The sequence below is a fragment of the Mobula hypostoma genome, chromosome 6 (assembly GCF_963921235.1).
Source record: "Mobula hypostoma chromosome 6, sMobHyp1.1, whole genome shotgun sequence".
NCBI lineage: Eukaryota > Metazoa > Chordata > Chondrichthyes > Myliobatiformes > Myliobatidae > Mobula > Mobula hypostoma.
In genome coordinates this window covers 40,461,844-40,478,490 of record NC_086102.1, presented here as the reverse complement: position 1 = coordinate 40,478,490, position 16,647 = coordinate 40,461,844, and the positions used below count along the sequence as shown (strand labels likewise).

Sequence of the window (16,647 nt, the reverse complement as noted above, 5' to 3'; positions counted from 1 at the left end):
GTCATAAACAACTTAAACTATATTCAGTAATTCCAGCAATGTGTGAAGTGTTAACAAGGAGAAATATTTTAGTAGCAAAAGATTACAAATTGCTAAAAAAAAAAGCCATTAATCTTGTGGACTGCCTACAGGGAACAGAAAATGAACCTTAATATGTGCATGTTTCACATGCACAATATTTTGACTAATTTTACAAAATGTTATCATTTGTTCTAAAACAATTTTTGTTTTGATTCAAAGCAGTACCTAATGTAGAATACAGTTGAAATTTATTTTTCAAAGATTATATTATTCATAAGATCAAAATTTTGCTACATTTTGCCCAGCAGTAAATAACTGCATTCCACTAGAATATGTTTGCCTCTCTGTAAGAATAATGTCCTTCTGTGTCACTGATATCTCTACTAAAAAGAACCTGATTTTCGTAATCAATAAATTATGCCAGGTATTTATCAGTATGTTTTATAACCATGCTCATAACTTCAATATATAAGAATAGAGATCTATTCATGACATTCTAAACCTCAAAATTCATGATCAGCTTTGTACATAATGAGATGAATCATAAAGTTAGCTAATGTGACTAATAGATATCCAACTACAAGCTGTCAAATCCTGCATAGGAAGATTACATTCTATTTTAGAAAAACCCTACTGATGTTGGATATTTGAGAAGCTCCATAAAAAGACATACAAACATTTTTATTTATAAATTTTAATAAATCTTTGCAGTGAACTTTTCCACTAACTTGCAGTTATAAAAAAGTCTAGTTTAATGGTCAATAAATGTCAACTAACCAATGTCAACAATTCATTACTCATCTGCTTTCATTATATATAAATATACAGTATATTCAATTTCTCTTCAAAATACTTAGTTAACAAATGGTATATTTTAAGCTATCAAATAGCATTGAATAAATAAAGTTAATTTACATTTTTTAATTTGGTCCAAGTTCTTCATGACAAGGCTAAGTCTTGAAGATTGCCCCAGCTAGGACCAAACTTTACTTTGACGGAGAGTTTTACCAACAGTTTCATGGCGTTTTCCATTTCATTTTTCATTATCTGAGCAACCTGAGGAGCACAGAAAAATGAGGGAGGGTAAAATGAACAGCAACCGTAATGTAATCCACACTGGAAAGACCTGTTTGTTGATCTTGACAGAAATGCAACAAAAAGCATCACAAATTATCCCTACATAGATTGTAGCAACTGTACTGCAGCATAGTCCAATTAATCTCATTTGATTAAGACCAATTGTCACATATCCCTTAGAACAAATTCAGAGCTCTCTGCATGATGAGAGAGATAGATACAAAGCTAAATCAAATAAACCCATATAAAACAAATGTCTAAGTTCAAATACCAACTAGAATCAGGCTGATTACAAAATAAGTGAAAATTTAGAAGAAAATATAAATGGGACTTCAAAGTAGGCCTATAAATAGTAAAAGAATAGGGCCTATTAAGAACAAAAAAAAGCAAAGTTGTACATGGATACTGAGGGCATTGAGGTACAAAACAATATTATGACTATCTTCACCAGGGACAGGAGTACTTCCAAAGGAAGAGGAGGAAGATCTAGTTGAAACACTGGATCCATTTTAAATTAATAGCAAGCATGTATTAGAATAATTCAGCTGAACTTCTGATTACTCAACCAAAACTAATGGGATGATCCATCAGAGTTGTAAGAAAGTATAGGAGGAAATCACAAGGCCACTGACAATAATCTTTCCATGTTTTCCTGATACAGAGGTGGTGCCAAAGGTTTAGAGTCACAACTATTTGCTCCGAAAAGGAGGTCCATCAGCTCTAGGCCAGTAGTTGAGATGTATTAAGGGCAAATCATGTATGACAAATATGATTAAGTTGATAAGAGGAATACAGTGAATGCAATGTACAAACGTTTGTACATGGACTTACAGAAGGCATTTAATAAGGTTAATTAACAAAATCGAAGCACATCAGAATAGTGTTAGTGGTGTTGCACTGATGCCCTAGACTTGGCCATCATACAAGCACAATTACCAAATCTGCAAATAACACAAAACTTGGTGTTGTGAACAATGAAGATGATAGTAACAGATTGCAGCAGGATATAAGCAAGCTGGTGGAATGGGAATGTGTACAGATATTAGGGAGAGATATGAGGTGGTACATTTAGGTAAGAAGGATGAGGAAACAGACTACTGACTAAAGGATGCTGTTTTAAAACGGGTGCAGGAGCAGAGGGATCAGGAAGTGTGTTTGCACAAAGTGACAAAGCAGATTGAGAAGGCAGTTAATAAGGCATAATTTAGGGCTTTATCAACAGAAGTACAGAGTGTAAAACTTCAAATGCTGAACCTCAGGTTTTGCCCTGGAGATGCTGGAGCTATTTACTTTAGATTTGATAAGACTGAGACGTGACAGAAATAGATAAAATGATGAGGGGTCAGGAGAATGGGAATCTGTTCTCAATGATAAAAGACTACAAGTCTGAGGTATAAAATGGAAGGGAAGATAATTTTTCTTGGGTAGAATGTGGTTGGGATCTGAAAATGTGCTGGAGGCGGACTCCATTGTGGCCCTCTGGAAGGAGGGAAATGGATAGATAGATAGTGAAAGGCTGTGGAGAAAAGTATAGGAGGTGGAACAAATTAAAATAGAAAGGATTACACTCACCGGCATCTTTTTTTTCTGAACTAGTCAAGTCAATCTTATTCCTTAGGTTATCATTAAACTGTAGAAATTTTGGTAAATACTTTTTCCCGATTATATCAATCTCATACTGTCACTCTTTAATTATGATGTTGGTGTTTAATTCTTTAATACTGTGATTATGTACATAAATGCATTTACTCCTGTATGAAAATAATCCTGCCAACTTTCAAGAAATCAATCTTAAATATATCCTCTTATTTAACCATTTCTAATTAGTGGAAAATACAAATTTGATCATTTTGAGCATTTCAAGTGGATCTATCCTTATCGTAAACACAAAATAATCTGCAGATGCTGGGGTCAAAGCAACACTCACAACACGCTGGAGGAACTCAGCAGGTCGGGCAGCATCCGTGGAAAAGATCGGTCGACGTCCTGACGAAGGGTTCCGGCCCGAAACGTCTTTTCCACGGATGCTGCCCGACCTGCTGAGTTTCTCCAGCGTGTTGTGAGTGGATCTATCCTTATGCCCTTTGTAATTTTTTTTTGGTAAATATGTTTATAATCCACTTATTCCTGGTGTGTCTTCAATGATTTTGCAATCGATACAGCTTCTGTAACGAGATGTGCAAAACTTTCACAGCTCCACTAATGAGTTAGCAAGCCATCATAGAATTCTGTTTCTGTATTCATGGCTTAATATAGAATCCCAGTGGTTTGTTCCGAAGTTTTCAGATTTGTATTTTGAATGATGCAAGTACTTATAGGATAATGTCAGACAGATGACAAACTCTTTACAATCCCACCTGTATTACATTATTCTCTGCAACTTCATAAAGGAGTTCATCATGCATCTGCAAGATAAAAAATCCTCCACTTCCTGGCTGGTACATTTCTCGATGTTTCTTCCTTTCGGTGACGCCTACATACAGTTGGACTCAGTTACTCACAGATCATGAAGCTACATTTTCCCAACACAGTATCATATAAAATCACAATACATGAAAATAAAATTATTCCTTTACACATAAATCTAATACAACTTTTATGGCCACAAACACGAGGAAACCTATGGGATAGTTTGGACAGAAAATCCCTTTTGTCACAGTGTTATGCCAAGAAATGTTGGCAAGGTCTGGAGCTGTTGTGAATGGTGCACAGGTGTTCAGTGTATCACAGTGTAACAAATTGTTTTTCATTCGACAAGGAAATACAAATAGAGAGTGCTTAGATACACCCCCATGGACATGACTGTTTTCAGATACCCTAAACATTGCCGGTTATTTGACTAAGGAAAAGGAAGTTTATATTTCTCCATTATAACTGCAGGTAATGGCTTTAAAGATAGTGCTGCTGGCCATGCTTCTATCGAGCACTACAACTGAGTGAATGGAGGCAGCATTATCCTCATAACGTAAGGGGGAAAGGGAACAGGTGCAAGCAAATTAAAGAAACATTTAAAACTATTTTGATCCAACCCTTATAAACTCATTCTTGCCAGCAGTGATCTGTATTACCCCATTACTCATGAGGAATGTTTGGTAAAATGGGGTTATATGATTCAACTCAGCTAAACTGATGCAAGAGCCAGGCTAGAGCATGGTTTTGTTTTCCCACCTGTCACAACTGGTTTTATATGATCGGTAACAGCTGGAATTTGTACCTCATTCAGAAATATGAATCCGTGACTCAGGCTATTCAGTCCAGGGAACATTAACACAATTGTAGGTTACAAGCATTGAGTTTGATGAACCCATTAAACTAGCAATTAAGCACATTATGACTACAAAAGGCAATAAAATAATGAATTTTCCATTTGTTTTTTCTGGAATTGTAGGTATTATTCTCCATAAATTGTACTCCCATGTCTGACGACTAAACTATAAAAGAATTTTGTTACCATCAGAAATCAAACACATTGCATGAATATGTTAAATTGATTTGAAAGCCATCAGCAAGTACATCTCTAGTCTTGTTCAGTGTTAAATTAAGGATTAAGGTCAAGGAATACTCCGCAGGTTGTTCACTGCTCTTATCAGAAATTGGGAAAAAAACTTGGCTCTCACCTTGTCTTCTGTCTTCATGAACCTTACACATCCAGTGACCATGTGATTTGGCGACAGATGGGAAGCTTTCTTCCAGTCGTTTCTGAATATTAACAGTTGCTATTTTTACCAGATCGGCAGCTGATCCTTGTACAGTGGTGTTCACTGCTTGTCGTTGAGCCTGTTGGGATATAATAATCAAATTAAGAACTTCCAAGCATATATAACTGTACCTAAAATACAAGTAGTTTAGACCAATTACATATGCTTGCAAATTCTTATTTTGACGTGCAAGCTTATTTTTGAAAAACCACGGAGATGTATAAAACAGATACTCTTGTAACAAAGTAACTAAATAAACAGCTTGGCTTTAAAATTAAACAAATGTGTTTTAATGATTAAATACTGTAATACACATACTTAGAATTTGTTTTGCAAATAATTTAATTTCAATTTATGGATTTCACAATCACTGTCATTTTCAGGGAAATTATCATGAACATATTTGCAGTTTTGGTTATCAATTGTAGATCTATACAAGGTTGCAGTTTACATAGGCAACCCAATTTTTTTTTTATTAAACTCATGCTTGAATAGCATTTCAGTGTGTGGGATGATTGATTTTACGTAGCTAAAGTCTTATTTGCAGATAATCCAACACTGATGATCAACTCCAGATGCTCACTAGAACAATTACTTTACCTTCAGCATTCATTTTGTAATCATTGAAGCCTTTTATCATTAGTGGAAAATATTTTAAGTCTGGTTACTCTCAACATATCTTGAGTATTTGAATAATGTTTAGGGAGTCCAACATTGCCACTGAACGCTTTCTGTACAGTGGAGACACAAGGGGCTACAGCTGCTGGAATCCGCAGGAACTCAGCAAGCCAGGCAGCAGCTATGGAGGGAAATGGAAAGTCGACTTTTTTTTTTTGAGTCAAAACTCTTCATCTGGACTGCCATCCAATCTAGATGATGTGTTTTGACCCAAAACGCTAACTGTATATTTCCCTCCATAGATACTGCCCAGTCTACTGAGTTTCTCTAGTGCTTTGTGTGTTGTTCCTGGCACTACACTGATTAAGACTGAAGAAACATAGTGTATTAATCCAACATAAACTTCATTCTTCCAGAGAACTTTACAAATAATTTTAGATATGTTATTGAGACTGAATTTGCACCGCAAATTTATACCAGACTTGCAATGTAAATGCATTTAATATTAGCTTTTATCATAATGTTCAGACAATTCCTAAGCAGTAAAATCATTTGTTTCTTTGATAGCTGTTGCCTCACAGACCATAGCCACTGGCAATAAGCTTTTCATTGTTCGAATAGCTACAGAACAGTGTTTATGTTAAGGTCCTTGGCAAAACATAAAAAATAATTTTCAATCTGCTTGCCTTGAGACTAAGTTTCTTAGGAAGGACCACGTAAAGATTACTGCAATTGGACTTCAGTTTGGTAAACAAAAAAAATATAAATGACTTTGGCTGTAACAGGTACTAAAGAGATGGGGAGCCATTCAATTACTGGGCACTAGCAAATGGGGAAAATACAAATATGTATATCAGAAGATATAACTAGAACCGGAAATTCCCATATTTCTTTAAATCACAATAATTATAAAGCAAATCATATAACTATTACTTACAATTATATTTTAAAGATAATGAGCAACAATGTGAAATAAACTGAAAGAAGTTGTAATGAAAATCCAGATATTTAACTCGGACACAATAAGTAGCTCAACGGCTATCAAAGTATACTAAAGTACATACTTTGTTAAATAATCTATAATAGAAAAATTCAAATGAAAATAGAAAGCCATGGTGTGGTAGTGTGATGATAGTGTAGAACCACAGCATTAACTGGAGGTAATTTGTACAAATTAGTCTTCATTGAACACCGAGTATCTATACAATTATGCAGTCAGACTTAGTAAATGAAAATACATACGTGAGCTTTGACATGAGGATTGGGGTCCTTTATTGCTGGAAGGTACCGTTTCCTGCCAAGAATTGTTTGAACAAACCCATTTTCCTGACAGTGTTTTACTGTTTTCTGTAGAAATATCTGAATCCCTATAGAAAATGGTTAATTTAAATGTTACCTCTTTACAACAGTTTTTTAAACTAAGAAATAGAAACTGGATATTCTCAAACTTATGGTGTATAATTGCACAATGGTTTTAAATTCCCAGGGGCATGCTGAAATAATTATCTGGAGACATTCAAATTTAAATTTCTCAGCTGCAGAATTTAATTAAATTGGAAAAAGAAGCTATGTTAGTAATGGTGACAATCAAACCACTACGATGACATACAAATCCATTCAGTTTATTAATGTCATTTCAGGAAACATCTGCCATTCAGCAATCCACGTGGCCTTTGTAGGTGACAACATTTTTTCTAAGATGGCTCAACAACCTGGGTGTTTCCAGGCAAGCAGGCAGAGATAATGAATTCGAGCCACGCCAATGAAATCCATATCCCGAGACTGAATAAAAGCATTGCTCACAATAATTCCTGGGCTTCATTTTGCTTTAACGTGTTAAGAAGGTTGCCCTCCTTGTTCTTTTCAAAGCCATGAGCTCTAAAAACAGAAACTTGTAACTGCTTACAAGAGAGTACTTGTAACAGAAATTCAAAAAGTTAAAGCGATGATAAAGTGTTAAACCATAAGACAGAGGAGCAGAATTACGCCATTTGCCCATCGATTCTGCTCCACCATTCACTCATCGCTGATCCTTTTGTCTTTCCTCTTCAGCCTCACTCCCCCACCTTCTCCCTGTAACCTTTGATGTCATGTCCAATCAAGAACCTATCAATCTGTGCCTTAAATACACCCAACGACCTGGCCTCCACAGCTGCATGTGGTAACAAATTCCACAGATTCACCACTCCCTGGCTAAAGACATTTCTCCGCATCTGTTTTGAAAGGGCGCCCCTCTATCCTGAGGCTGTGCCCTCTTGTCCTAGACTCCCCCAGCATAGGAAAATCCTTTCCATATCTACTCTGTCTAGGCCTTTCAGCATTCAAAAGGTTTCAATAATACCCCCCCACCATCCTTCTAAATTCCAGTGAGTACAGGCCCACAGCCATCAAAAGATCCTCATATGATAACCCTTTCATACCCAGAATCATCTATGTGAACCGCCTCTGAACCCTATCCAATGCCAGCACATCTTTTCTTAGATGAGGGGCTCAAAACTGTTCGTAATAATCAAGGTGAGACCTCACCAGTGCCTTATAAAGCCTCAGTATCACATCCCTGCTCTTTTATTATAGACTTCTTGAAACAAATGCTAACATTGCATTTGCCTTCCTCACCATTGACTCAACCTGTAAATTAACCTTTAGGGTGTTCTGCACAAGGACTCCTAAGACACTGCATCGCAAATTTTTGGATTTTTTTCCCCATTTAGAAAATAGTCTGCACATTTATTTCCTCTAGCAAGTTGCCTGACCATGCATTTTCCAACATTGTATGTCATTTGCCACTTTCTTGTCCATTCTCCTAATCTAAGACCTTCTGCAGCCTACCCGTTTCCTCAATACCACCTGTCCCTCCACCAACCTTCATATCATTTGCAAACTTGGCAACAAAACCATCTATTCTATCATTTAAATCATTAAGGTACAGCATAAAAAGTGGTCCCAACACTGACCTCTGGGGAACACCACTAGTCACTGGCAGCCAACCAGAAAAGGATCCCCTTATTCCCACTCACTGCCTCCTACTAATCAGCCAGTGCTCTAGCAATGCTAGGAACTTTCCTGGAATACCATGGGCTCTTAACTTGGTAAGCAGCCTTCTGAAAATCCAAATCTACAACATCCACTACATCCCCTTTTTCCTACTTGCAATCTCCTCAAAGAATTCCAACAGGTTGGATTTTCCCTTAAGGAAACCATGCTGACTTTGTCCCATCTTGTCCTGTGTCACCAGGTAGTCCATAACCACATCTTTAACAATTGACTCCAACATCTTCCCACCCCCTGCCAAATTAGTTTAAACCCTCCATAACAGCTCTGCAACAAACCTGCCCACCAAAATATAGGCCCACCTCAGATTCAGGTGCAACCCATCCCTTCTGTACAGGTCATACCTCCCTCAGAACAGATCCCAATGATCCAAGAAACTGAAGCCGTACCCCCTGCACCAGCTTCGCAGCCACACATTTATCTGCCAGATTGTCCTGTTTCCACGCTCTCTTGCAGATGGCACAGGTCGCAATCCAGAAATCAGCATCTTGGTGGCCCTGCCTAGCTTTCTGCCTAGTTCTCCAAATTCTCTCTTAAGGACCTCATTACTTTTCCTTCCTATGTCATTGGTACCAATATGTACCAAGACAGCTGGCTACTCTCTCTCCCTCCCTCTCCAAAATGCTGTGGACACAATGCAAGGCGTCCCTGACCATGGCACCTGGGAGGCAACATACTATCCAGATGTCTCATTCACACCCACAGAATCTCCTGTCTGTTCCTCTCCCATTTACTACCGCTTCCCTCTACTCCCTCTTTCCCTTGTGCATCAGTGCCATTAACTTGGTCTCTGTGGCGTTCCCCTGGGAGGTCATCCAAAACAACAGTATACTCATTTTCTCACACATGGTTGGGTTCTTCCCCACAGTTCATTCTACTGCTCGTATATAGCTTCCTTATTCCAATTCCAACCACTGGTGAGAGAATTAGCAGAGATTCCTTTACCTTTGTATCGAGATTTGAATGTTTCTAAGTAGCAACTTGCATCGTTCTCATCCAGACCCATTTGCTCACCAAGAGACTTGGCTCCAATCCCATAAATTATACCATAACAGATCTAAAGGAGAAAGAATGCCAGCACATTAGAAGTCAGAGAGCAATAACAAGTGAATACATGAGATTACACAAATGAGCATTAATTACCTGACATAACAGAAACTCATTGCTTATAAATTACTGAGTCTACAAGCTAGCAATTAGCTTTAATAAAAAAAAGTTATTAATCACACAACAGTAAGGCATGGGAGGAGGATATGCAACCTGAGTCTGTTGACTCTTTCAACCAGCAATCTATTTAGTTAGACAGGCGCCAAGAAGCTGTGTTTGCAAGCCGCAGAATTCAAACACCACAGACTGCAAATCTAGAATCCAGAACTTGAGGGCATTGCCTCAGTAAGAGTTCAGACATTTAGGAGTGAGCAGAGGAGAAGTTTCATCGTTCAGAGTGTTATAAATCTTTAGGACTTTGCTTTAATTGAGTACATTGCAGGATTGAGAATCCTGGATTTTGGGCACCAGAAAAACCAAATGCAATGTGTAGGTAAGGCATAACAGCACACCTGACGACAAGATCACCCCTGCTGATTGGATGACTGAGCATGTTCGGATGGATGTTTACTCCTGCTTATGCTTATGAGGCGACTCTTTGCATTGTAACCATGTCACACCACATCACTGTGGTCCTATTGCTTTGTCCTGTGCACATGGCCATGTCACAACATCCATGTTATTGCATTCATCCCATATTGTGTGCTGGTATTAGAGAATTATTTTGTTTTGTCACACACACCCCCACTCCTTTCCAAATACACATTTTCTCTTTCACGTATTTATCCAGTTTCCTTGTAATTCATTAAAAGAGTCAGTCATAAAAAAGTGAATGTCCTTCCCACCAGCAAGTCAGCACAAGCCATCGTGTACCTGTCACCCAAATCCCATTTTTATTGCTTTCCACCACATTCCCACCAACTTTCCCCAGATTAAATTACTCACTTCTACAGGTGCACCACTACTTATAACCCATAATGTAATCATACAACTATATAAACTCATGTCAGTATACTGCTTTTCTACATAATTTGATAATATATTAACTGACATAGAATATTTGGCAAACGTTTGTGGTTTATATAAACAAAAGTCAAAGATATTAATTAAAATGGTAGATTTAAATTTCAGCAAAAAATTATGTTTCAGTAGAACCAACTGATGTGAATAACTTGACGTGATAAAAGGCAAAGGAACAATATTGGAATACAGACTGAAGAGCAGAGTCAATACTACCAACTCTGAGCTCAGTGATACGTCACACTCAAACTTACTCAAAGTTATAATATTCTTTCCAATTGTAGACAAAATATTACCCATGTCATGTGAAAAATGTACTAGTGACCTCTTGATTTTAACTGACCTGTTTAGCTCGTTGTCGCCACTCGTCACTTACTGATGCTGGCTCCACCATTTTCCATTCTGCAGCAATGCTCTTAAACACATCTTTCCCACTGTTTAGGATCTGAATAAGGCTATTATCCTTCGCAAGATGAGCCAGAATTCGTAGCTCCAGCTGGGAATAATCTGCTGCCAGAATCAGACCACCTTCAAGGAAAAGCAAATTATTTAGGGTTAGTTTCTTTATCCAAAGTCCATCCATGATATGCAGGCATTGTTCAATAATAACTTTATCAAACAGCTAATTTAAAGAGATTGAGGCACAGGCCCAAGAATTGTAACAATTTTATTTCAATAAAGAAAACCCCAATTACCTGAGAAGGGTATAAACGCATGCCTTATACTGACAGCATATGACAGGCCTTTATCACTCTTTCCATCACCCATTGAAGTATTTCCAGCTAATTGCACTATGCTGTGGCCTTGCCTTCTCCTAAAACATAAATATGTGAAGTTAACTTGAAAAACATTGCAATACTCTTCCACCATTTTATTGGTGCTAATTATTGTACAATGCCTCTATGTGTTATATAACCCCCAGAAAGAATATGACTGATTACAAATTAACATGTGCTCTATCAAAAAAGTTTGTTGTAAGGTGCTTTAGACCACACAGATCAAGTTACCTAATAAACACTGCAATATAGTTGACGATAATATGGAATAAGAACATGTAAATTTAGAACAAAGAGCAAAATTTCGATTACACAAATTTAGAACAAAAAGTAGAACAAGGGGATCTAGGAATGCAGATCCATAAATCCTTGAAAGTGGCATCACAGGTAGATAGGGTTGTAAAGAGAGGCTTTGGCACATTGGCCTTCAGAAATCAGAGCACTGAGTACAGGAGTTGAAATATCAATATGGAAGGAATTAGACATTGCTGAGGCCAAATTTGGAGTACTGTGTGTTCAACTCACCTACTTATAGGAAAGCTACCAATAAGGTTGAAAGAGTGCAGAGAAAATTTACTTGGGTGTTGCCGAGACTTCAGAACCTGAGTTACAGGGGAAAGTTGAATAGGTCAGGAAATTGAGGGGAGATCTCAGCAATATACAGTAAAATTATAAGGGGTATAGACACGGTATCATACAGGCTTGGGTGAGACTAGAACGAGAGGTCACAGGTTTACGGTGAAAGGGGAAATATTTAAGGGGAACCTGAAAGGGAACTCCTTTACTCAGAGGGTGGAGCGAGTGTGGAACGAGCTGCCTGCAGAAGTGGTGGATACGGGTTCCATTGCTACATTTAAGAGAAGTTTGGATGAGTACATGGACGAGAAGGGTATGGAGGTCTATGATCCAAGTACAATAGAAGGGACTAGAAAGGAAAACAGGTCGGGATAGACTAGGTGGGTGAAGGGCCTGTTTCTGTGCTGTACTGTACTGCTCCTTGACTACACTTTAGTGTCATTTTATAACCTTATACTGATTTACACAAGGGTAAACTACAAAAATTGATTTCACATCATAGCCAGGTTACATATAAACCATTTCACTATACAACATTCAAACAAGGGTATAAATGATACACAGGGGCAGAGGGACTATTTATCTCTCACATGATGTGCTAAGTTTACATGATTAACCAAATGGCTTTACCTGAACACTTTTCACAAGCGTTTCAAAGAGAAAACAAATGAAGATCTCAAAGTCACAACTGAAAACTCTTTTTCCTCACATCAGGTGAAATTACATAAAGGATATACCTGGATCGCCTGAGAACCATACTGCTTGTTGCCTGGAGGAGTGGACACTCTCTAATCACTGACGGCATTTCAATTTCAAAATCCTTTGGTATGTTCTGCAGATTTGGCTCAGTAAAACTGATTCGACCTATTTAACACAATTAGGTTATAATAAAGGCAACTAAACACTGTCTCATTCTGTAAAGCATTTACACCTTGAATGAATAAATATGCATTTGCAGAATATGCATCTACAATAACAAATAATGTATCAGAATGAAAACTTATTATTAATTGAGGAAACAAATGGGGAAATGCTATTTTCGATCTCAATTTATGCAATGCAAAGAGGTTGTCAAGGGCTTTTTAAGGAAGGCAGACCATAATATGGTAGAATTTTGTATTGAACTACATCGCCTTCAAACCCAATACGCAATTAAGGTCTTAGGTATAAACAAAAACCGTGAAGGTACGAGAAAAGACTTCACTACATTTGCAAACATGAGAAAATCTGCAGATGCTGGAAATTCAAGCAACACACACAAAATGCTGGTGAACACAGCAAGCCAGGCAGCATCTATAGGAAGAAGTTTCTATCAGTCAGCGTTTCAGGCCGAGACCCTTCGTCAGGACTAACCGAAAGAAGAGATAGTAAGAGATTTGAAAGTGGGATTGGGAGGGAAGAAGCTAAGAGCTGGAAGGTTGATAGGCAAAAGGGATACAGAGTTGGAGAAGGATCATGGGACGGGAGGCCTAGGGAGAAAGAAAGGGGGAGGGGAGCCCAGAGGAAGATGGAGAGCAGGCAAGGAGTGATTGTGAGAGGGACAGAGAGAGAAGAAGAAAAAAAGAAAGAAGAGGGGGAAATAAAAATAAATAAGGGATGAGGTAAGAAGGGAAGGAGGGGCATTAACAGTGTTATATACTGCATCCGGTGCTCCCGGTGATATATTGGTAAGACCCAACGCAGGCTGGGAGACCGTTTCGCTGAACACCTACACTCTGTCCGCCAGAGAAAGCAGGATCTCCCAGTGGCCACACATTTTAATTCCACGTCCCATTCCCATTCTGATATGACTATCCATGGCCTCCTCTACTGTCAAGATGAGGCCACACTCAGGTTGGAGGAACAACACCTTATATTCCGTCTGGGTAGCCTCCAACCTGATGGCATGAACATTGACTTCTCAAACTTCCATTAATTTAATATTGAACAAAATGCAAAGAATAGGAATAAGGAGATCCTTCTCAGGTTAACAGGTTGTGATTAGTTGGGAACCATGGCAAACAGTGTGCGAGCCCCAGCTAATCACAATCTACGTCAACAATTGCTTAAAGGTACAAGATTTTACATTAGCAGGACTCTAATAATACTAAACTAGACGGGAGTGCAAGTACAGAAAAGAATGTAAAGAAATCTCATGGAGGGGACAGATAAGCTGACAATGAGTGGGAACATGGCTCATGAACTGTACTGGGGGAGAAAAGGACATCATCCACTTTGGTTCAGTAACAGAAAAGCAGAGTATTTGTTAAAAGTCGAGAGATTGAATAGTGCTGCTGTGCAAAGAAATCTGAGTATACTTGTTCACAACTGAGAGAAACACCAACATGCAAATCCAGAGGACAATCAGGATAACCAATGATACAATAGCCTTTTACCACGAGAGGAAGTCTTATTGCAATTATAAAGGCACTTGGCGTAACTGTACCCGGAATATTGTATACTGTTTTGGTCCATTTACCCAAGAAAGAATGTACTTGTCACAAACAGAATGCAGTGAAAATTGAGTAGATTGGCTCCTCTACAAACCATAGGTTTACCATCCTTGACTGGAACAGGAGCATATAAAGTCAGTTATATAGCATGGGAAAAGGCCCTTCAGCCCAACTGATCCACGCTGACCAAGATATGCCCTTCCCTGCTGGTCCTGTTTGCCAGTATTTGGCCTGTAACCTTATTTACATTCCCAATCCGTGCACACATCAAGCTGTCTTTTGAAACATTGTTATCGTACCTGCCTTAACCATTTCCTCTGGTAGCTCATTCCACATACATACCACTGTGCCCTCCAGTTCTTATTAACTATTTCTCCTCTCACCTTAAGCCTATGCCCTCTTGTTCTTGATTCCCCAACCCTGGGAAAAAGGCAGTGCATTCATCTTGTCTATGCCTCTCATGAATTTATACACCTTTGCAACATCACCTCTCAGTCTCCTAAGCTCTAAGGAATAAAGTCTGTCTAACCTCTCTGTATAACTCAGTCCCTCAAGCCCTAGCAACATCCTTGAAAATCTTTTCTGCACTCTATCCAGATGTGCCAAAGGACCTATTGGGCATCCTATATTTTATTTCTGATTTATCTCCCTTTATATTTCTCCATGCAACTGGGTCAAAGTGAAAGCAGCATTTACCAGTGGCACTGTGTGTCTGTGAGATGGAATAAATCCTTTCCATTCCCAGTCGACCATGGAGATATTTCTCTCGCTGCAGTGGGAGCACTACTTTGGTAATTGCATTTGCGATTCTCCTCCATTCCAAGATTAAACCTGGTAAAGGGTGAAGGGGCTTCAATTTCTCCAAAACCTCCTGAAATATAAAAAGGTGTAATAGGTGTAAGAAAGAAAGGAACGGAACATTCCTATGTTTGGAGTTAGTATTTTTAAAAGCAATATTAGACATCAAAATACCACATTGCTCTTAAATCCATATTGCTCACACAAATATCAAGTTTTAGCAGAACCTACCATTGTACTTATCATGGACAATGTTCAATAAAATTTATGTTTCAAGCAAATCTAATTTATCCTGATAATGCGCCAAAAACTGAATACCATGTACATTGTAACACACACAAAATGCTGGAGGAACTCAGCAGGCCTAGCAGTATCTATGGAAAAGAGTAAACAGTCGACGTTTCAGGCCAAGACCCTTCATCAGGACCTGATGAATGATCTCAGCCCGAAACGTCGACTACACCCTTTCCCATGGATGCTGCCTGGCCTGCTGAGTTCCTCCAGTATTTTGTGTGTGCTGCTTGGATTTCCAGTATCTGCAGATTTTCTCGTGACAGTGTACAAAATGTTGTTTATAACATTGGAGTATACTTCCAGCCTTTTTCAGTGTGGATTTTAAGTAGCCTGTGCGATCGAGCACACACTTTCAAATGATACTGTTGCTTGATGGGCCAATAAAAAAAAATTCTCAAAGGTTACATGTTCGCAACTTATTTCAATTTTTTAAGAAACCTATTGATCTTCCATAGAATCATAGAATTATAGAGCACAGATTCAGGCCCTTTGGGCCAACTCATCCAACATGCCTTTCTGAACAAGTCCCATTTGATAGAAGTGGGAAGTGCATGTTGAGGCTGTGGAGGGGAGATCTCCTGATGTGATGAGATCTGTGACAGTGTGGGAGTTGGCAACCTGGTATGGTGAGGTAAGGGCCATGGAGAACTTTTTTATTTCTCCTGGCCCTGTACCAAGACCCAGCTTCAACCCCTGATAGCTCTTCAGCATCCACCCTCTCCCATCAGATTTCTGAATGATCCACGAAACTAAGCATGACCTGGTTGTTTGACTGATGTTTATTTATTTCAGTAACTTAGTGTTTTGTACTCTGTGTCTTGCACTTACTGCTGCTGCTGACACTGAGTAGTCATCACCTTCACTCACACCTCAACAAGTTCCTGTCACGATAACAAGCTCTTCTTCCTGCTCCTCTGTGCCCACTTCTTTGGCAAGGAGTCCTCAGCCCCCATTGATGATCCTTCACTCCCCTTCATCTTAGGCACCATCTTTTTGCTTCTAATCCTTTCTTCACCTTTACATCTGTAATTGTTGCCATGACATCAACCACCAACCTCCTCACTACTCTAGCCCACTTCATCCTCACCTCCTCTGAATAGGCAGTCCTCTGTTCACTTTACATCAATCACAACAGCTCTCAGATACCTCTCATACCTATCCCTAGCCCATTACCTCACCAATATACAGCTCACTGTCACAGATCTCATAACGTCAGGAGATCTCCCTTCTACAGTCTCC

The 16,647-nt window shown here is 38.7% G+C and overlaps 1 protein-coding gene across 2 annotated transcripts in view; it reads right to left on the bottom strand.

Annotated features, from left to right (window-relative positions):
- Positions 1–778: 778 nt before the first annotated feature.
- The window catches only part of polq (polymerase (DNA directed), theta), a 103,388-nt gene continuing 87,519 nt past the window's right edge, over positions 779–16,647 (bottom strand). For both annotated transcript variants that reach the window (XM_063050639.1, XM_063050640.1), the window contains exons 24-32: positions 15,013–15,187; positions 12,622–12,748; positions 11,228–11,346; positions 10,876–11,060; positions 9,411–9,522; positions 6,657–6,781; positions 4,716–4,875; positions 3,456–3,571; positions 779–1,077 (exon numbers count right to left, since the gene is read on the bottom strand). In XM_063050639.1, coding sequence (XP_062906709.1) covers positions 961–1,077; positions 3,456–3,571; positions 4,716–4,875; positions 6,657–6,781; positions 9,411–9,522; positions 10,876–11,060; positions 11,228–11,346; positions 12,622–12,748; positions 15,013–15,187 — 1,236 coding nt within the window. In that variant the 3' untranslated portion in view covers positions 779–960. The remainder of the gene's footprint in view (positions 1,078–3,455; positions 3,572–4,715; positions 4,876–6,656; positions 6,782–9,410; positions 9,523–10,875; positions 11,061–11,227; positions 11,347–12,621; positions 12,749–15,012; positions 15,188–16,647) is intronic.